The 22,043-nt window shown below is 45.3% G+C and overlaps 1 protein-coding gene across 9 annotated transcripts in view; it reads left to right on the forward strand.

Moving 5' to 3' along the window:
* Window positions 1-22,043, forward strand: part of KCNH7 (potassium voltage-gated channel subfamily H member 7) — a 344,881-nt gene that overhangs the window by 199,179 nt on the left and 123,659 nt on the right. For 6 of the 9 annotated variants that reach the window (XM_087920066.1, XM_087920062.1, XM_087920069.1 and 3 more), the window contains 2 exons: window positions 377-397; window positions 4,944-5,158. In XM_087920066.1, the coding sequence (XP_087776192.1) occupies window positions 377-397; window positions 4,944-5,158 (236 nt within the window). The remainder of the gene's footprint in view (window positions 1-376; window positions 398-4,943; window positions 5,159-22,043) is intronic. The other 3 variants (XM_087920067.1, XM_087920063.1, XM_087920065.1) reach the window with 1 other exon arrangement.

The following is a 22,043-nucleotide window of genomic DNA, read 5'->3' on the forward strand; positions in this document are numbered from 1 at the left end:
ATACGTATTTGACTAATTGAACAGTCCAGGAAACTTGCTTAATCAATTACAATTTCTTAAGTCAAATTGGCCTCCACATTTAAAGAACAGCCCCTCCTGAGATATATCATTTCCATTTAAATGGCTGTTCCAGCTAATTTGAAAACATTTTTGAGCACTCTGGGAAATGTTGAAGAGCAGATGAATGAGGTTCTTAATTCTAAAAAGAGAAAAATAGCCTTCCATTCATTCCATTAGCTAGTTCGCCCAAATTAATGTTGGCTCCCACAAAATGTATTGGGGAACCATGAAGGGGGAAAAAATAACACCAGTTTGGAGTCTTTGGATACCGAGTTTATTTCCCCCTTTTGCTTTTCTTTATTCTGCTGAATAACAGACAATGGTCGCAATGTCAAAGGTAATGTACATTTATCACCTCTATTGTCCGATGCTTTTGAGAGACACATTATTTGGCATGCTGTTTAAACTGTACAAATGCATCATATTCATGCTAACCTTTATGAAGCTGGGCACATTACAGGAATTACTGTTCTTTTTTGCTTGATGGATGCATCACAATTCTCTTTGCTCTCAGTTCCGAGTAATGATAGACGGCCATTCAGAGGAAGCTGTGAAGGGATGCATAGTATGTTCTTTCGAAGCCATTGGCCTCACTTACTGTAGCTACAATGCAATCCTCTACTTGTCTGTCCAGAAGAAAGTTCCCATCTTTTCTCTGGGGCTTTTTCCTTGATCACTGATTTGAGCAGCACATCCTGCTAAACCCCTATGATTTGACTGGGAGAATTAAACATTTGCTTTATTCTCTCCCGTCAAAAACCCCAGGAGGGTTTAAAAGTTTGGACTTTGGCTGGATTGTACCCAAGTAAGCTTGTTGAAGAAGGTAGAATGCGGATGCTGCCAATCCTACACAGATACCTGAACTTGAAGTTTTCAAGATATGATCTTGTAAAAGTATTACAAATTGAGCTTTGCATGATGGAAACTAGCCACCCTTGATTCATTTTAAATCCAGTTTTTCATCCTGACACCAAGACAATCAGTGAATAATCTTGGACCCTTCACGTATTCCTCTTTTCTCTCCTTAAAACTAGTTTCACGCTCCTGGATGGCAGGGGGTATGGTTTAAGCTTACTGTAGTCTTCAGGTGTGCTTGCATGAATTCCATTTGCAATTTCATGTGGAAACATGCTTATTCATATTTATTACATGCTAGTATTGGTCCTTTTCACCGGGACAGCCGTGTAAAGCCAAGTTAGTCAAATGGAGACATTCCTTTCTCTAGCTAACACGAATCCTTTTTGCATATATATTTTTCCCCGTAACAAACTTAACATTTGTGTTTATAGCCTAAATTTAGTAGGAGAGGCAGGATGAAGGAGGAACTTTCTCCTTTGCTTCTCTTCAACGTATCATTTAATATACTTGATGGAATGTCTCCATCAAACCTGCATGATGTGCATGTGCTAATAATGCCCACAGGTGACCCATTCCTAGGAAGTCGTCCCATTTGCTTCTTGTCTCCATCAGCGGTGGTTTTGATATTGTGTGGCACCATGTTGTAAGTGAACAACTGTCTGTAATTTGCTGCTGGCTCAAAGTACTTAAGACTCTGCCTATTTCTCTATTTATTGTCACTATAGATCAGGGGTGTCAAACTCAAGGCCTGCGGGGTGCTTAGATCTGGGCCACCCTGGAAACAGCAAAGGACCGGCCCGTGGTGCCTCTGCCAGCAAAAATGGAGCTCAGGTGGGCCTCCTTTTTCCCTGGCAGAGGGTTGCAGGAGGTCATCGCAGCTGGAAATGGAGCTTGGGAGCCCGTTTTTGCTGGCAGAGCATTTGGGCCACCAAAAGCACCCCTGATACGAGTGACGTTGAGCTGGCCACACCCAGCCCAGCCCCCTAGGCCAAATACATCCCTGATGCAGCCCTCAATGAAATCGAGTTTAACACCCCTGCTATAGATCCACATCAGGGTTAATCTTTAAAGCCAATTTAAGATTCTCAGAGGGAAATGAACATATTTCTGGCAGAAGCCTATTCCATAAGAACAAACTTGCCATAATAAAGAAATATTCTGTTTCTCGTGCCTGCCAGCCTCGCAGCTCTTATGAATAAGCTCTTGAAAAGGCCCACCAGAGCTGATCTTAGAAGCCGAGTAATTGTTACTTGCTTCGGTAAAGTAAGACTTAAATCTGCATGAATAACAAACATAAATGACGTCTTCTGTTCCTAATTAGATCCTTGTACAACTAGACCTCTAGTCGGGTCAGGTGTGGTCTGCAAGGAGAACTTTCAAATCCTATCCCGATTAAGAACGGAGTAAGGCAGGGTTGTGTTCTGGCTCCTCTTTTGTTTAATTTATTCTTATCTGACTTGGCCTTTCACATTGGATGTATTGAGTCCAACGCCCCAAAGTTGTCAAGATCCCACTTCTCCTTTATGCTGACGATGCAGCCCTCCTTTCATTGTCAAAGCCAGGTCTGAAAAGATTACTTTCTGTATTCGGATCCTACTGTGCTGAGAACCACTTGTCTATTAATTACAACAAATCCAAAGTACTGGTGTTCTCTAGAGCCTGGAAATTGTATAACTGGGCTATCAATGGTAATGCTGTTAAGCAGGTTTTCCATTTTAAGTATTTAGGTATTCAATTTCAGAACACCAGTGCTTGGACTAGACATCGAACCCAGGTGCTTATCTCGGCCTCCTGTAGTCACCAGCAGATTTTAAGATTTTTTTATACCCAAAGAGGCCAGTTTATTCCTTCTTCTCTGTGTATTTACAAAGCCAAAACTTTGGCTCAAACTCTTTACGGAATTCCCATATGGATACGGGGCTTCAAGGATTGTATTGAAAGAACCCAGGCTGTCTTTTTTAGAAAACTTCTGGGTCTTCCTCCTTGTGTTGGTTTTGCTCCAATGTACCTGGAACTGGGCACTCGATCAGTCAAATGTATAGTGTGGATTAACACCTTTAAATGGTGGTTTCGGGTGCTCTTTCTGGCAGTTCCTGGTAGCTACCTCTCCCTGGCATTTGCTGACTCTCATATTTCTCGTTGGGAGAGGAAGCTGATGAGGAAATTACACCTGCTAGGTTTTACGGGGGATGCCCTGGGAGATTATGGCCTTAAGGATGCCCAATTCAGGGTAGTCCAATGGCTTGTGGACATTGACTTGCAATATCTATGAGCCAGAGCTAACAAAACTTGCTCCCCTCTGATCATCAGCCAATTTAATAATTACAGACTGAGGATGGCTTCCTATTTTTACACTCTAACCATTCCCAAGTATAGAAGAGCTTTCTCCCTAGCTCGCTTTAATGTTTGCCCTCAGCACTACTGGATGGGCAATTTAAGAAGCTCCCAATTAACAAGTGGCTATGCCCTTTGTGACAGAGCTGAGGTTGAAACTGTGGAGCATGTCCTTTAATATTGCCCTATGTATAACGCAGACAGATCTAAGTTACTGTCTCTCCTTGAAACAGACCCTTCTAGACCCAGTGTTAGTAATTTGTTCTTATATTGTCTAGGGGATGGCTCCTCATATTTCACTTCTTTGGTTTCCATTTTTTTTTTTAAGAGCTGTAACCATCAGAGGAGAACGCTGTAATTCCCCTTAGTCAAGTTTTTGGTGACCAATTGTTCATGATTAATTTTCCCATGTTCTTCTTTTGTTGTACTTGTGTTTTGGTCTGTGACCGCAAATAAAGTATTATTATAACAAACATAAGAAAGGCAAGCAGAGAAGAACACTAACTTGTGCTGCTCTTCCGTGATTGAAATCACAGATGGAAAACAAGCAGCCATGGCCCAAAAGACACCCAGGATTACCCAGGTTTTGGAGTCTGTCTTGTATTCAGGAGCCCACGTGCCAATGAAATTAAACAGTCTTCTTTTCTCCCTAATTTGGACATTTAGCTATTCAGGAAGTATTTATTTATGGGATACATTTGTGGTCCATCTGTCTTCTATTGTCGCAACAACTCTTAGAAGCTGGCCAGAAGGTAATATGCTCAAGGATCATTTTTCAGTCTTTAAAGCAGCCCTTCTGCCTGCCTGAAGGCACCAGGAGACAAGGCTGGCAATGTGACATCAGAGAAGGTGGGCCTAACATTTTTTTGAATCCTTTTTAGTGGATTAGGAAAGGTAAATAAATGTCACCTTATTTACCCCTTCAGCACAGATGTATGTACCTTAAATGGGAGCAATGTACTATGTGGGGAAAGTTGGGGATTTTAGAATATAATGAAAAACTCTGCTGTCCACAGAGAGAATCCAGAGGTCTTCAGGAGACCAAGAAACCAGAACTTTTTTTTTCTGGTCACTCCTTCAGCATTTGGTATTTACAAGTATACTGCTTTGAATCTGAAATTATCATAGAGTCATAATAACTATAGATTTCTTCTAAATTCATAATTTAAAAAGTTCACTTGCTCCAGACTTTAAAAGCCCATTGTTCTCAATCTAGCATGAAATAAAGCTTTTAGGGCAAAATGTATCTAGATTAAATCCAAGATATTACTCCACTAATGGATTTTTGCTTCCACTTGTGTTCACTCAACTAGCTCAGTAATCTGTAACCACTGAAGAAATAGATTCCCGCTTTCTCTATAATTTTTCTCTTTTTAAAATTTCCTTTAGTTTAAGGACCCTACAAAGATTGGATGATAACAGAATCATTTACAATAGTGGAAAGGATGAGAAGTCCTGTTTCACGAGTGGGTGTGCAATGGACACTCAAACTCACAGTTCCTGGTGAATTATTTACTGCTTCTAGGCACTATATTCTTCCCTTTTTCCACAACTAAAGTGTTGGCAGATTCTAAACTAGAGAGTTAACGCTTGGTTGAAAAAAAAAAATAACAATAAGGGTATTTACTTTTTTAGTTACGTGGAAAGTGAATCAAGACGTTATATCAGCTGATATCTTCTTTTTCTTGTAGGTCCTTTTAACCATATCAAGTCAAGTCTGTTAGGATCTACATCTGATTCAAACCTCAACAAATACAGCACCATCAATAAGATTCCCCAGCTCACTCTAAACTTTTCTGATATCAAAAATGAAAAAAAGGCATCATCACCTCCATCATCAGATAAAACAATTATTGCACCGAAAGTGAAAGAAAGAACACACAACGTGACTGAAAAAGTTACACAGGTAGGAGTTTTTTAATATGTAATTGTGCCTCTTCTCTAATTTCTGTGAACACTCTACTCCTCTTCACGTCTGCATGCCCTTCGTGCTTTTGTTAGACTTGTGTAGTTTGATTCTTCTGGATTAAATGGAATGACCACAATTCTTCTAGCAACACACACAGAGGAAAATTAATGTAGATTAAACCTATAATTAATCAGAGAAAGGGCTCTGTGAGGGAAACTGCATGCTGTAGTTGTAAGTGAATTCTCTGGAAGGTCACAGACTTATCTGTTTAACTCAGATATGTCTGATATAGTGACACAGGTACTGTTCTATGGTGGCCTTGGTTCATTCTATTTACCTACCTGACTGTGAATAATATGCAGAAGTCAAATGAAGTTGAGTAAAATTCAGCAATTTCTTTCAGTCCTAATAGCCAAGTTGCCATATGTTACACAGACTGCAAGAAGTACATGCACATCACATTACAAGGGTCACGCTATCTAAGAGAGACAAAATCAAGACATGAAATTCAGGCTGGTAATTTGAGTACTGATTCTGGTACACCATCAGGGAGATCTTTATATTTCTCGTAGGTTCAATTTCCACCCAAGTGACATGGTTGTAACTATTTCCCAGTTGTTAAAGTTGGTCAGTCAAGTAAACAGGTCTTTCTGCTTTTCTGCTCAAATTCCTTTGTCACTTAGCACAATACGGTACCTTCATTCTCCCAAGTACTGGTCTGGTGTTCTGCTTCTAATTTTTTGGGGAGTGGGCATGGGGTAAGGGGTTGGTTGATTCCATATTCTCCATGCTCTTCTCTTCTGTCTCAGATGCTATCCCAGAGGTAGGAGTGCCATCTCCTATAGATGCTGTGGTTTTATCTCTTCTTTCTCATCCTCCCCCTCATCCTCAACAAAAGCTTTGGTTTATTATCCTAGTATCCTTCAGACGTGCCTGCTGCAAAACTGAAATTCAGAGATGCTACTGTGCTATTTTCACTCTGAATTATTCGTCTCTGGGTTTTCCCTTTGATGAATAACATCTCTAAACTCTTCCGATACCTGTGCTTAGCAAGGTTTTTATAAGAGCTTTAAAATATACATTCCTTTTATTGTTTCTAAATCATTTTGTGAGCATCAGCAGATAAAAAGTGATGTGTGTGTGTGTGTTGATGCTAATAAATTTAAACAAACAAACATAGCAGAAGAAATTATCTCTTTTATGGATCATAGCATAGTCTTAGATCATACCCTGCAGAAGACAATTTTGTTTGAAAGACTGTTAGAGGAGAATGTTTCTTATTTAAAATGATTCTTTTGACCAATTCAAGTCCATTTTAAGAAGAGCAGCCTTGAAGTTGTTCATCAATTGTGAACATCTGGGCAGCAGACTAAGCAAGCAATGGCCTTACCTGGCCAATCTTTCATCTTGTATTTTTGTTTTACTAGATCTCCGGTTCTGTTCACTTTTATAGGTTAATGGACTTTTATAGGGCTATAGGCTTAGTCATTTAGGCTGGTTTTATATATTTTATTTTCATATTTTGTTTATGTTTGATTGCTTGATTGTATTTTATTATACAATATGTGCTAGTCTTTGAAGTTTCCTCTTCTCGGTTTTTCTTCTGCAGTATAATGGATTGCATTTCTATTAAAATTATACTAATATTTTCTGATTATTCAGCTCTCTTTTCCATTATTACGGTTCGGTTTTTGTTTTTGTTTTTGACAATGTGTGAGTATTAAGGCTTGGCAGATCTTCAGAGAGATGGCAGATCTTTACTTGTTGCAACTTCAATTGAAGGAATCCTTCAAAGGTCCTTTAAATTTTTCAGAAGGAAAAGAAGGGGTGAGGCTAACTTGCACTGAAAAGTTTCTGTAACTATGGCAATCATCCCATTGATATTATGCTTAGAAGCTGGCTAGCGAGCTTTCTTAAGAGTCTGGTTTTTGTGTCTCTTTTTTTCATTATTTTTTTCTTTTATGGAGGCTCCATTGACAAATGATTGTATAGCCACTGCTCTACAAGAATCTAATTCTGAACAGGAGTGGATGATTACACATATACACAAATATTCTCCAGTCACATTATCTAGCATTGTAAATATTATTGTTAAACTTCTCTTCAGCTTCAAAGAAATACATAGTTCAACCTATCAGAAAGCGAGAAAAAAAGAGACTTTCCCCCTCAAACTAAAGAATAGCTAGTATTTCTATTTGTGTATATGAGTGTATATTAGTATAACTGTATTTTATCTGATAGCTGTTTTTATAAATCTGGGTCAACATATTAAATTGTGTTTAACAAGGAAATTATTTTAGTATTTTCAAATGCTTGTGTAACTTACAGTAGCCTAAATCTAGCTCCATTCTGCTTACTAAAGGCATTAAAGATAATTTAATGCCACAAGATGTCATTCATATTTATTAGTGACTCTATATTAGGGATAAGTATACAAAATAAAAATTACATATTTTTAAAATTAATAGGCATGTCTTTTACACTTTTATACACATTGCCATAGAATTTCCGGTAGAATCTGTAGTTTGACATGCCAGGAGCTACAGCTCTCTGCATTCAAAATTAAATTTGAAGGGTTTGCCAAGGGGGGTCAAGAATATTTACAAAATACTTCCAATGAATGTTGGCATTAGTTTGTATTTCTGTTCTCTTTATGATTTAATAAACTCCTGAACAATTTGCAGGAATAGCTTTTACAAGTTCACCATTTTTAATGAGAAGAAAAGCAATTCTCTGTATTTCCTTCCTATTATAATTTTTTATCTATCATTCCCTAAATATAAACATCTGAGCCAGCGGATTCAATTTTTTAACAACTGGTTCTATGGGCATGGCTTATTTGGTGGGTGTGGCTTGGTGGTCATGTGATTGGGTGGGCTTGGCCAACTCGACATCACTCATGTCAAGGGGCGCTTCTCCTCTCCTGGCCTCTCATGACAGTGGGGATGCTGCAATGGTCATAAGTGTGAAAATGGTCATAAGTCACTTTTTTCAGTGCCATTGTAACTTTGAATGGTCACTAAATGAACTCTTGCAAGTCAAGGATTACCTGTACAAAAATACAAAAAGCTTCTTTGCTTGCAAATAGCTGCCCTAAATACCAATCATTAAATTAAAAATATCTGCAAGGCAGGAATGAAAATAATTAAAATGGGCGTTGGTAGAAGTTACCGTGAATGCCCTTTCTATCTCTGCTGCAAGAGAGCCCAGGATGGGTTGACTTCTTCCTATGATGTCAATTAGCTGAGTCTGCACTAAGATATAAAAGCCAGCCCCCGGGAGAGACCCCAGCTTTGGCGAAGATACTTGACAGACTGAAAGGTGTCTCTGAAAGCACAAATGAATACAGAAATATGACTTACCCTCTCCGGACAAATCAAGGGAGAGGCTGGGCTCTCTCGCAGCATAGATAGAAAGGGCATTCACGGTAACTTCTACCAACACCCATTCTCCTCCATGCTGCATCGAGAGCCCAGGATGGGACATAGCAAAGCTTGCATGTCCACAGGCGGGTCCTCATGCGGCTCATTACACTGACTGTGGAAACACTTGTTGAAGCACCTGTCTGCCGAAGGCTGCAGTCGCCGAGGCAAAGGCATCCAGACGGTAGTGTCTGATGAAAGGAGACGGGGATGTCCACATGGCCAGATGACAGATCTCCTCCAAGGATGTTTGGGTCACCCAGGTAGCAGAAGTGGCGCGCTTCTGGTAGAGTGTGCTGTCAGACCTCAGGGAACTGGAAGGGCCACAGCTTTGTAGGCCTGATCAATGCAAGACCTGACCCACCTGCTAATAGTAGGAGAAGAGGCCTTGTGCCCCAAGTGAGAAGGGAAAAAGGAACCAAACATTGGCTTCCGACTTCCTGAAGGAGGAAGTGCGCTTAATGTATATTCTAAGAGCCCTTCTTACGTCAAGTGTGTGCCACTGCCACTCTAAGTCATGGTGCGGGAGAGGACAGAAGTCAGGCAACACAATATCCTGGGACCTGTGAAATCAGGTGTTAACCTTAGGAATAAATGAGGGGTCCAGACGGAGAACAACCCTATCATCATGAAAGGAACAAAGGTCCTGTCTGATGGAAAGAGCAGCAAGCTCAGAAACCCTCCTGGCAGAAGTGATGGCAACGAGGAACACTACCTTCAGAGTCAGGAAAGGGAGAGACACTGTTCTAAGGGGTTCAAAAGGGGGCTTTGTAAGGGCATTAAGGACCATATGGAGGTCCCAGGAAGGATATCTGTGAACCACCAGTGGGTGGAGTTTGGAAGTCCCTTTCAAAAACCTCCTGACTGAAGGGTGATGGGATAAGGAAGGAAGCGAACCCCATGAAAGGACTGAGGAGAGGGCTGCAACCTGCCTGCATAAGGTGTTGGGGCCAAACCTTTCTCCAGCCCATGCTGAAGGAAGCTAAGAACTTCTGCCAACTGGGCTGAAGCAAGAGAAAAACTGTTAAGTTTGAGCAATGAGAGGCTGAACCAGAGCATGAGTGCAACAGTACTTTATTTTACAAATAAAGGGCTGACCGTGCTTGCCAAGCCTGGAACTGGCTCACAGCAATCAGCAGCCAGTTGGACCCCGCAGCCTGCTTTTATAGCTGGCTGCTGGGGAGAACCAACCAATGGGGAATGGGGAAATAACGCCCACACAAAGTGAGTGGACCTGAGTGAGAACTCCTTGAGTCCTCAGGACATAACACCCCTTCCCCCCAGATGCGAACACGCATAGTCCTTGAGGTAGATGGGGGGTTTGTGTTGGCGCCCGGAGCGGCGCAACTCGGGAACATTGTCTGACTGTTCGGTATCAGTCTGTGACGGTTGAGCTGGCATAGTGTCGCCAACACTCTCTCTGGACTGGTATCCTCGGAAACCACCGGGTTGGTTTCTGGGGTCAAGCTCTCGAGGTTGGATCCGGTTGGTCAACTCTCTGGGCACTGTCGTCCGAGTTTGGGCTGACCGGGCGACCGCTGGCGCAGACTGGTCACTGGGTGCGGTGTGGCTGGGTGGCGGATGAGACGGTTCCCCTTCGACTGGAGACTCTGGATTCTTGTTTGCGAGGTTGCTGAGGCGCCTTCTGAGTTGGTCTATGTGTCTCCTCCAGACGCGACCATCCTCCAGCCTTACTCTATACGATCTCGGCCCGGTGACGGCGATGACCTCGCCCGGAATCCAAAGTGGGTCCCCAGCGAAATTCCTTGCGAATATCGGCTCCTGTAACATAAAATGTCTAACCCCCGAAGTGGAAGCGAGAGGAGAGTCAGGGCAGTATTGTGGGTGCAGTCTATCTAATACAGTCCTCAGGCGCCGGCCCATCAGAAGTTCCGCTGGGGACTTATTGGTGACTGTACAGGGGGTTGAGTGTTGGCTCATCAGGAACCATGAGAGTTTGTGGTGCCAGTCATCTCTGCCAAACCTAGCGAGGGCCTCTTTGGTGGTCCTGACGGCCCTTTCATCCAACCCATTACTCGCAGGGTGAAATGGGGCTGTGAAAATGTGGCGAATGCCTAGGTTGGCTGCAAAACGGCTGAATTCTACTGATGCGAACTGTGGGCCATTATCGGAGACCAAGGAGTCGGGTAGTCCATGTGTAACGAACAGGCGCGTTAACACGTTGGTGATTGCTAGTGTGGTGGTCGTGGATAGCTGCGCCACGCCTATCCACTTGGAATAAGCGCCCACGACCACTAGGAACATCTTTCCATGCACGGGCCGGCCAGATCGATATGGATTCTAGACCAGGGCGCTGGCGCTCTCCCATCTGGTAGGGGTGGCGATGGGGGAGCAGGACGGGATTCCTGGCAAATGCTGCAGGAACTTACCCAATTGACAATGTCCTCGTCTAGACCCGGCCACCACACGTAGCTGCGTGCCAACGCCTTCATTCTCACAATGCCGGGGTGTCCCTCGTGCAGCGCTTCCAGGACTCGGGTACGCAGCGAGGTCGGAATGACCACCGAGTGCCCCACAGAAGACAACCCTGCAAACTGGACAGCTCCTGCATGCGAGTCTTAAAGGGTGCGAATTTGTTATCAACATTGCCTCCCGGCCACCCCCTCCTCACCCAGTCGAGCACCTGGGCGAGCGTTTGGTCTGCCTTGGTTTTGGCGGCGATGTCAAGGGCGGTGATGGGCAGGTCCAACTGGGTGATTTCAAAAATGGCATTGACAGGAGCTGGGTCTTCAGCCGGAGCAGGTAAGGGGCAGCGACTGAGCGCGTCAGCGTGGGATAGGGTTTTGCCCGGGCGGTGGATAAGTTTGTATGAGTAGGCCGCTAGGAAAAGTGTCCATCTTGTCATCCGAGGGGAGAGGACTTGAGGTGTCTGTTTGTCGCCGGCCAGTAGGCCCAGGAGGGGCTTATGGTCGGTGACCAGTTCAAGAAGTGGCCAAAAAGGAATTCGTGAAACTTTTTCACGGCTGCAACAGCTGCTAGGGCTTCCTTGTCTATTTGGCTGTAATTTCGCTCCGTGGCCGAGAGCGTCCTGGAGAAAAAGGCGATGGGGGCCTCGGCGCCATTGGCGAGTCGGTGACTAAGGACCGCCCCAATTCCAAAAGGGGATGCGTCTGCTGCCAGTACTAAAGGAAGGTTGGGGTCGAATTGGATGAGCACTGCCTCTGACGTAAGTAGTGATTTGACGGCGTTAAACGCCTGGTCTTCTTTGTGCCCCCAGTGCCACGGTGACTTTTTGTCTAGTAATCTGTGTAGGGGTTCGGCTACTGAGGCTTTATGGGGCAAAAAGGATGCATAAAAGTTTAGGAGCCCCAAGAAAGCTTGTAGCTCCGTTTTGGAGGTTGGTGTGGGAGCTTCGTGGATCGCCCTGACCTTGGACTCCAGGGGGTGAATGCCAGAGGCGTCAATTTTATAACCCAGAAAGTCCACCTGTCTAGTGGCAATGGCGCATTTTTCTTTTTTTAACTTGAGGCCATGCTGTCTGAACCTCTCTAACACTGCTCACACTCTCTGGAAGAGTTGGGGTCTGTCCCTGGCCGAGACCAAGATGTCGTCGAAGTAGGGTACTACACCAGGGAGGCCCTGTAAAATCCGCTCCATGAGGGATTGAAAAATACCCGGGCAACACTTACGCCAAATTGGAGACGCTTGCATCGGAAGGCACCCCTGTGAGTGATGATGGTCTGCAGTTCCGCTGTTTGGTTATCAACAGGGAACTGTTGATATGCTTGAGACATGTCCAATTTAGCAAAAATACTGCCCGGTTCGAATGTGTGCAATAAGTGCTGAATGACGGGCACGGGTAGGCGCTAACTTGTAAATATTTATTGATTGTTGTCTTGTAGTCCGAGCAGATTCTCAGGCTACCATCTTTTTGAGGGTGTGACAATGGGCGTCTCCCACTTGGCGAAATCTGTTGGCTCAATGACCCCTTGTTTTAGTAGTTTATCCAATTCAGCGTCTAGTTTTGGTCGAATAGCAAATGGAACTCTACGTGGTTTTAATCTGATTGGGACTGCCTGGGGTCAACGGTGAACGAGATGGGGTTCCATTATAACACCCAGCTCCTCGCTGAACACATCTGCGTAGTCAGCGAATAAGGAGTCAGTGTCTGAGGGTGAGACAGCATGGACTCCTGTTAACCCTAGGCCGAGGTGGGGAAACCAATCGAGCCCCAATAAGGTGGGTAGATTGCCGTTAACTACCACTAGAGGTAGGTGGCCTTTAAAAGCTCTAAAACTGACAAAGAACTTGCCTCTGCCGATCACGGGAATGGCCTTCCCCTGGTAGTCCTTCAGACCGAACTGGCATCTCTGAAGCCGGGTAGTAGATAGGCTGGGGTGGAGTCTCTTGAGGGTGTTCCACGAGATTATTGAGAGCGCTGACCCTGTGTCAACCTCCATGTGGCACGGTTTACCTTCTAGGGAAACGGAGAGAGAAATTTTACTAACAGAGTGGCAAGTACGCCTGGCAAGGCGGTGCGTGCGACAGTTTAATACTTGCCTCTGTGGTCCCGAGTCGAGGACGGGGGTCTTTGTGCAGCGCTTTGGGGGCTTGGCAGACTCTCCCAATGTGCCCCTCTTATGGCAGTTGTTGCAAACGGCTCCTTTAAACTTGCAGGTGGCCCTTTGATGTGATCCCCACAGGCTAGGCACAGGGTGATGTGCTTGGGTGGACCGGTGTATTCTTGTTTGGCCCCTACCTGCGACCGTCTGTCATTGGTGAGGCGATGGACATCGTTCTCATCGTTGTGGCCTTCCTCCGCTTCCACCTCTTCGGAATGGACTGGGAACGCTGCTGGCTTGGCGCTTGGGCCCTGAATTTCGGTGGCTGAGTTCGTTGCTAGCTCGGCTGCTAAGGCCTCCTCTACCGCTTGTGCGAGGTTGAGGTCTTTTTAGCTAGCAGTCGCCTCTGTAGGTTGAGATCCTTGACCCCACAAACTAATTGATCGAGGAGCATGTCCTCCAGGTATGTTCCAAACCCGCAGTGCAGGGCTGCTGTTCTGAGGGCGGCCATATATTGGTTGATGGTCTCCTTACTTGATTGCTTCCTCATTCGGAACGTGAACCTCCTGGCGATTTGTGAAGGCCTGGGAGCGTAGTGGTTTGTGAGGATCTCAAGCAACTCGGACCACGGAACGTTTTTCAATTCTCTCGGCGCCACGAGTGCTGCAGCGGTATCATAAACGGTGGCTCCGCAGTAGATTAGGAAATAGGATTTTTTCCGATGCTCTCCCGCATCCGACAGGCCGACCGCATCGATGTAATGATTGAAACGGTTCTTATACGATTCCCACTTCTCTTCGTCTGGTTTAAACGCCGGAATACTGGATTGGAACTCATGGTGCTGGAACGGCTGGGCTACCTGCGGAAAAATCTCTCTGGGACTACGAACGCCGTGAGTTACTAGTGATATCAGCTCTGGAGAGGTTTTTGCTACCCTCTCTTTCTCTCTCTCTGGGTTACCACGTTGGCTGCTAGCCGTTGGAGGTGTCTTGATTCGCGCCAAAAAAGTGGGCGTTAGTGACTCTCTACAGCGCTGTGCTGTGATTCCTACTGGCTCGAAATTCAAATGACACCCGTTTGAATTTCGCGCCAAGTGCAGAGCGGCTGCGGCTCGCAGCGCTTCACTTTCCCCGTAGCAGGGCTAACAAGCGGCTACAGACGCTTCTAACTATTTGACTCAGACCGCTTTCTCTGGCTGCGGATCTGCGTTTGCTCTTTTGATCGCTCGTTTCGCTAGCTGACCGCTCTCTCTGGCTGCGGATCAGCGTTTCCCTTGTCGCCAGCCGATCGCTCTCTCTGGGCTGTAGATCGGTGGCTAGTGACTCAGTGGTTGCAAGGTGCTTCTGGTAGCCATCCCACCCTCGTCGCCAGTGTTAAGTTTGAGCAATGAGAGGCTGAACCAGAGCATGAGTGCAACAGTACTTTATTTTACAAATAAAGGGCTGACCGTGCTTGCCAAGCCTGGAACTGGCTCACAGCAATCAGCAGCCAGTTGGACCCCGCAGCCTGCTTTTATAGCTGGCTGCTGGGGAGAACCAACCAATGGGGAATGGGGAAATAACGCCCACACAAAGTGAGTGGACCTGAGTGAGAACTCCTTGAGTCCTCAGGACATAACAAAAACCCTCCCTGAGGCACCATCAGGAAAAAGCCTTCCAGGTGGCATCATAGATGCGCCTTGTAGAAGGTTTGCGAGATGCCAGGAAAGTGAGAATGACCCTTTCTGGAAGATTAGCCTCCTCTAGCCGCTGCCACTCAAGTGCCACAAGGTCAGCTTGAACCATTGGAGCTCTGGGTGGAGCAGGGCCCCCTGGTGAAGGGAGATTAGATGGGCTGGGATCCTCCAAGGAGAAGCCACAGATAGCCACAGGTCCATAAACCGGGGCTTCCTTAGCCGATAGGGTGTCAGGAGGAGGAGCTCCGCCCGTTCCTCCAACATCTTCTGAATTACTGCCGGAATGATGGGAAGCGGGGGAAAGGCATAGAGGAGACTTTTGGGCCATCTGCACCAAAAAGCATTGGTCCCCTCCACTCCCTGGCAAGGAAACCTGGTGAAGAATCTGGTGACTTGGGCATTTTGAGGAGTGGAGAAGAGATCCACCTCCGGTCTTCCGAATCTGAGGGAAAGGTCCCTGAATAGAGATGGAGGAATGGACCATTCTGCCTGGTCGACTAGGCTCCTGCTGAGCCAGTCGGCCTGGGAGTTGTCAACCCCAGAGATGTGGTCTGCCGAGATCGATAACAGGTGTTTTTCTGCCCATAACCCCAACCGTAGAGCCGATCACTGATTGCCTGAAATGCTTGAGAGCCAGAAAAATGGCTCTGAGCTCTAGCCAATTTATGGGAATGGTCTGCTCTGACCTGGACCAAACTCCCTGAGCTATCTGGCCCTGCATATGGGAACCCCAACCCAGGAGGCTGGCATCAGTGGTTATCACGAGCCTGTCTGGGTCCCTGAACAGGAGTCCCCTCCAGATTGATGGGGAATGCCACCAATTGAGAGATCTCTGGATTTGAGGTGGGAGCGGGACCCTGATGGATGAGTGGCTGGTTCCTGCTCATTGGAAGGGAAGCAGGAGCCATTGGAGGGGTTGGGAGTGGAGCCAAGCCCACGGGACGATGCCAATACAGGAAACCATCTTCCCCAGAAGTTTGGACAGCAGCAACAGGGGGACAGTCTGATGTTGCTGGGTCTGTCTGATGATCTCTACAGGGCTCTTTCCACGAGCTGGGGACAGTAAAACCTGGCACGACATTGTATTGATGACTGCTCCCAAGTGTTGCAATTTGGTGGTGGGAGAGAGCTGGCTCTTCTTGGTGTTGATGGAAAATCCATGGCTCTGGAGATATGACAGGGTAATTTGCAGATCCCGATGGGCCGCATGGATGGAAGAGGACAGAATCAAAATGTCATCCAAGTCGCATTGGATCCTCACTGGAATAGAACGCAGAGATGCCACCAATGCTGCCAGAAGTGAAGACCCTTGAAGCCAATGAGAGGCCGAAGGGAAGTGCTCCATACTGGTAATGGGTATTCTGATAACAGAAACGGAGAAACTGGTGATGATGAGGCCAAATGGGGATGTGGAGGAAGCCTCCATGAGATCAATGGAAGAGAGGAGATCACCCTTCTGAACACTCTCTAAAATAGAATGCAGAGTCTGCGTTTTAATTTGCCTGTATTTTACAAATTGGTTGAGAAATTTTAGATCCAGGATGGCTCGCCACCCACCCCTCGAGGCTTTGGGAATGATGAAAAGGCGAGAGTAAAGCCCATGTCCCCATTGAGAGGGGGGAACAGGTTGAATAGTCCTAATTTCAAGAAGGTGCTGGATGGCCTGTTTCATGAGGTCTTGCCTTGAAATGTCCTAAGAGACAGGACAGATCAAAAAATTTTCTGGGGGTTGGGTTAGGAAGTCCAGTTTGTAACCCTGACCTAATAGTGCTGAGCACCCAGGCGCCCGTCATTGACTCCTCCCATTTGGAGGCAAAGAAGGCTAGGCGACCTCCAATGGGTGGGGAGAACGAGGGATTACTTAGAGTGACAGAAGGAACGACCTCCTCCCCCACAAAAGGGCCATTTACCAATAGAAGGTTGTTGCCTGCCAGATGCTTCTGCACCTTGGTCTTGGCATTGGGAGTATGGCCTGTGAGAGCGGGGGAAGCGAGATGAGGTCTCTGCTCAGAAGGCAGGAGGGCGATAAGGAGCAGGGCGATAGTCGGCTTTCTTCCCAGAGGAAGAGAGAATATTATGTTTATCTCTGGTTTTGATGAGATACAGTTCCAGAACATCGCCAAAAAGCTTATCACCTGCGAATGGAACTGAAGCCACCTTCCATTTTCGGCGTGACTCCACCTGCCAATTTTGGAGCCATAAAAGTCTTCTTGCTGCTACTGATGATACCATGGCCTTGGATGCAAATTTGGAGGAATTGAGAATGGCATCTGCAGTGAATTCCACCACTGTGATAAACTTATTAAGGTCTTGGTGAAGGTCAGAAGGTCAGAAGCAAGCAATCTGTTCTGGAGTTGGTGCAGCCACCATATGGATGCCCTTGTGAAAAAGGATGCTGCCGTTGAAGCCCGAACAGCCCATGCAGTGGCCTGGTGATTGTGCTTGAGGGTCTGTTCAGAACGTTTATCATCCAGTTTCAGGATATCTTCTGGCTCCATGGGAGTGCCAGAAGATGAGAACGGGGCCAGAACCGGAATGTCAACAGAAGGCACTGCATTATCCAGAGCTGCGCTGACATTGTAGAAACACTTATCCAGAGAAGATGGGCGAGGACCTGCTGAAGGGGAAGCGCACTGTTCCTTGACAATGTCCAGGAACAAAATGGGAGAAAGCAATACCTCTGCATGCACTACAGGCTTGGAGAAGAGCGAGTCCCCTTGGCTAGAGGGATTTCCTTGTGGCTCAGAAGCCACTTCCTCCAGTGACAGCTTGGCAGTGACCAAAGCCTTGCTGAGTAATGGCCTGAAGAGAGTAGGTTTGAAGACCAATGCAGAGGATGTCTGCTCTGGGTGAGAATCCTCTTCCTCTGAAAGATTTTGATCATAAATCTCGCTCTCTTCACACTCTGAACGAGAGGAGTAACTGTGTTCAGATGGTGAAGCCCTTCCTTCCTCATCAACCTCCTCCCATTCTGGTAGAGAAGAATGGACCCTGAGGTCCTGGGGCCTGTGTAAATCAGGATGATGAGGCAGGGAACTTATAGATTGAGAAGGGAAAAGGGCCTGAGCCCTTTCCAGAGATCGAAGAATATGCTTGAAGCCTTCAGCCAACCCCTGCCTAATGGCCAATGAGACAACATCTTGGATATCCCCTGGTCTATGCTCAGAGGTAGAGGCAGAAGGCCAAAGGCCTGCTGCTGTGGGAGTGAAGGTGGCTTCAGGCCTAGATTGAGAAGAGGTTCGAGGCCTGGAGGAAGGGTGAGGAGCATAGGGCACAGAAGCCTGTTGTAAATAAGGCCCAGATCTGCTGAGATCCTGAGGTTCAGATTGTACTGCAAGAGCCTCAGGAGACCAGGATGGAGGATGGAAAGGCTCATAGATAACTTCTCCCCTGGGAGGGCTTGGCTGGGGCCAACGGGTATCACCTGAAACATGCTGTAGTTGCACAGCAGGTTTCTGTTGAATAGTTCTGTTGAACTGCCTCTCTAGGGCTGCATGCCTACGCTTCTCTGCCCTCAACTCAGCCTGAGTTGCCTTCTTAGGGGCTAGAGCCTTAGCTCTGATTTTAACAGCCACCTCCCTCTGGACTGATTGGGTGCATTGCCTACATCTTTTTCTCTTACTGGGCTTAAGAGACTGTTCCACTGGTGGGGGGAAAGCTCTGCCTAAGCCTTATCTTGCTCCATTTGTAGAATAAAGGTTCTTGCGTTAGAAAGACACTGTTTAGAAATTTTTATGAAGCCCTTTAGGGTATAAAATGGCCCCCGGGCTTACAAAATGGCCACTCACCTCATGGTGAAAGGCTTCAATCCGAGATGGCTGCTGAATAGGGGAAACAGGCTCTGAAATTGAAGAATCGCTCCTTAGGCTATAAAGAGCCCCGAGCGAAGTCAGCAAAGGAAAACGCAGCCGCCAGCCAGACGATCAGCTGGCTGGTGCTCTTATCAGTTTGCTGATCATTTTTTACGATCGCTCAAAACCACAGGTGTGGTGGAGGTCTACAGACGCCGCCCAGCTTACCTCCACAGAGCTCTGTAATGCTGCTCCCAACATTGCAGGAAAGAGAGCCCTGCTCTCCTGGAAGAGCAGCTGCCCAGATCCCTGGGAGCTGCTTGAAGCGAGGAAAAAGTACTGAAGATTGCTGGTGAGTGCTATCTAACAGAACGCTTTCAGAGACACAGCTACTGACTGAAAGGAGCTGAGTCAAAAGCTGGGGTAACTTCTGGGGTCTGGCTTTTATATCCTAGTACAGACTCAGCTAAATGACATCATAGGAAGGAGTCAGCCCATCCTGGGCTCTCGATGCAGCATGGAGGAGAATGCAGTGATAACTATCAAGCAGCCAACTCTTGCTCATAAAGTGAAGCCCTTTAGCAGAGAGGTCATTTAAGCTCTCCAGAAAAAGCAATCCTTAGATCCATTTGCACTACTTAAAGATACCAGCTGGTCTCACTCACCTTACAAGATATCCTAAGGAAATCATCCAGATTTAAGGAAAGGTCACATGCCCCCCAGAAAGGCAGTAAAAATATCAGTGCCAAGCTTGCATCCTGCCTCTTGGAAGTATACCCCAAAAGTACAGTGCCTGATAGTACTAAAGCAATGAAGGAAGACCCCCTCCCCAGATAGAAAAAGAAACCATGAGGCAGGAAAAATGCAAACACAATACAAATAATTAAATCACAACAGTAGCTGTTGCTTGTTGAAGCTGAATGGGGAAAATTATCCCATCAATAAACACAGGATTAAATGTCACCAAGCACAGAATTAACCTTCACCAAAAACCAGTTTTAGACCAAAACTCAGGACTCACATTTGAATGTCAATCTTTCTAGCTAGCCAAGAAACCTTGCTCATCTTGGTTCCCTGTTACTAAAAGCTTTGTTTCATTATTCAATTACTTCTTCAAAGTGCTGATTGTCCAGGGAAGTATTTCCTCCCAACAGCAGTGTAAAAATCTTAAAACAACCCTTCTCCTTTAAGAAAGTCAAGCTGCAAAAGCTCCGGAGACAGGAAGTCTAGGCGTACTAGCAAGAATGTAATAAGGGTGGAAAATAACAAAAGGAGATGGCTTCTAACTACCCTTCCTCCGAATTGCTTAGAAAGTTAACACGGGGTTCTATAGAACTGGACAGAACCAGTAGAATCCCACCCCTGATCTGAGCGCATTACACATACATAAAAAAGAGAGGGAGGGAGTTATCAGTGTGCATAGAACTTTACAAAGCATAAAAAAGTAGTTTCATACTCTGGAAATTACCTTCATTTCCAGTTTAGCAGATTCCCTTGGAATTATGGTCCAGATGAGAGGTTGTGGTATATTTTTGTTTTTTGCTTTGTTTTTGTTTTCATTTATTTTCATTCTGCCATTTCCTTGAATGGTTCTTTTGCATACTTCTTCATTTACAGTAAGGTTTCCTTTTTTTCAAATCTAGATTTGCACAGCTTTTAGTATGCCACTCAAAAGTAGGCACACTTTAGGAGGACAGTGGAAAGAACAAAGCCAGGATCAAAAATAAATTTAATCTTGAATTTCATTAAATCCTATTACTGTGTAAAGCTCATGCCTTTAATTAGGTCCATTTTCTCTTACAGAAGAATAAGTTTATTAATTTAATTGGTTTTACGTTAGCCTCACGCTGTTGTAGAACTTATCTTCAAAGAACACTTGCTACATGTGATATAGTTCTGCTGAAAAACACCAAGTTTTTCTCCAGGTTTCACAATCTTCTCTTTGTCCTCCTCATTTCTTATATAAGGTATAACACAGGCTAAGAGAACATAGGAAAAAATGTGGAAGTTTAATTTCCAACCCATTGATTTCTTGAGAACCACCACTATGGTTCTACTACTATAGAAGGTCTTGGATGTGAATTATGAGAGACAAAGCTTAATTGAGTCTGAATCAGAGATGGCGATTCAGCAGGTTCAGACCAGTTCTGGAGAACCAGTAGTGAAAATTTTGAGTAGTTCAGAGAACCGGCAAATCCCACCTCTGGCTGGAGATTTTACAATATCCTTCCCCTGCCACGCCCACCAAGCCACGCCCACAGAACCAGTAGTAAAAAAAAAATTGAATCCCACCACTGGTCTGAATTCCAGCAAAATAGAGTGCCAGTTGATTCTGCTCCATGGATATTCCATCTGCAGCTGGAGTTACTGAAGCTAGAGAAGTGTTTATCATCCCTTATTTGATTGTGTGCCATCACATCCATATCAACTCTTTGCATAGACAGACTTTTTCCAATTTGATCTTGGCGAACTTGGCCCTTCAGCTATTAAATTAGGGAAATTCTTCATATTGACCTAATTCTTCATTGTAGTCTTAGACACAGAACTGGGATAGGCTCTGTTGTGTTGCAGTATTGTAGTTGAAAGCTGGTGGGAGAGAGAGAAACTTTGTCTGTTTGCAATGCAAACAGAAGGGGAGGACTATTTCTGTCTGTGGCCTTTCATTGACTTGACCAATTCTTCTCTGTTTCAATAAATGAAAAGGGCAGAGTAATTACTATAAGCCTTCTACTTGCCGAAGAAAAGCTTACACTTTTCTCTAAGAGGATTCTCCTCTGTAAGGAGAAGACACCACATTATTAGCTTTTTAAAAGATTTGTTGGATGCTGGCTTAAATATGTGGTTTGAAGCATCGTGCCAGTTTTTCCACGCAATGGTAATGTTCTTTTCACATGAATTTATACTGCACCGAATTTCACTGAACTGGCATAATCAAAGCAGCAAACCTTTTTTTAAAAAAAATTAAAGACGTGATATTCGTACTGTGAATATCATACTGTGATATTTCTTTCGAAAAAAGCAAGGAAAGAAATGGTTAACTGAGCTAGCATGGGGTTATGGCTTGGAAGAAAAATATATTAATTATTTGACCATGACCATGTTTTTTTTTTTTTTACAATCATAGGAAAATCCCAAACCATGCCAAAATTAGGGATCCTCCCAAAATAACAAGTAGAAACAAGGAGGCTTGATCACAATGGGTTACAGCAGCACTGGAAACCTAACCCCCTGCACTCTGCCATGCTCCTAATTTACCTCATTTCAGTTTCACGCATTGATTTTGGATTCAGCAGAGAGGACCAGCTTACACACATGAAAAATGGTCTTTATGTCTGAATTGGCACTTAGATCAGATCCTGGTGTCAACTCGTAAATCATCCCTGAACTGCTCTTGAGTTGCCATGAGCAAGGGGGATGGGAGAACGAACTTCGCTGCTGCATTAAGGAGCTAGTATCTCAGTCAAAACAAGG

Source organism: Pseudonaja textilis, chromosome 1 (genome assembly GCF_049901715.1).
Source record: "Pseudonaja textilis isolate UNSWEBS1 chromosome 1, rPseTex1.2, whole genome shotgun sequence".
In the NCBI taxonomy this organism is placed as follows: domain Eukaryota; kingdom Metazoa; phylum Chordata; class Lepidosauria; order Squamata; family Elapidae; genus Pseudonaja; species Pseudonaja textilis.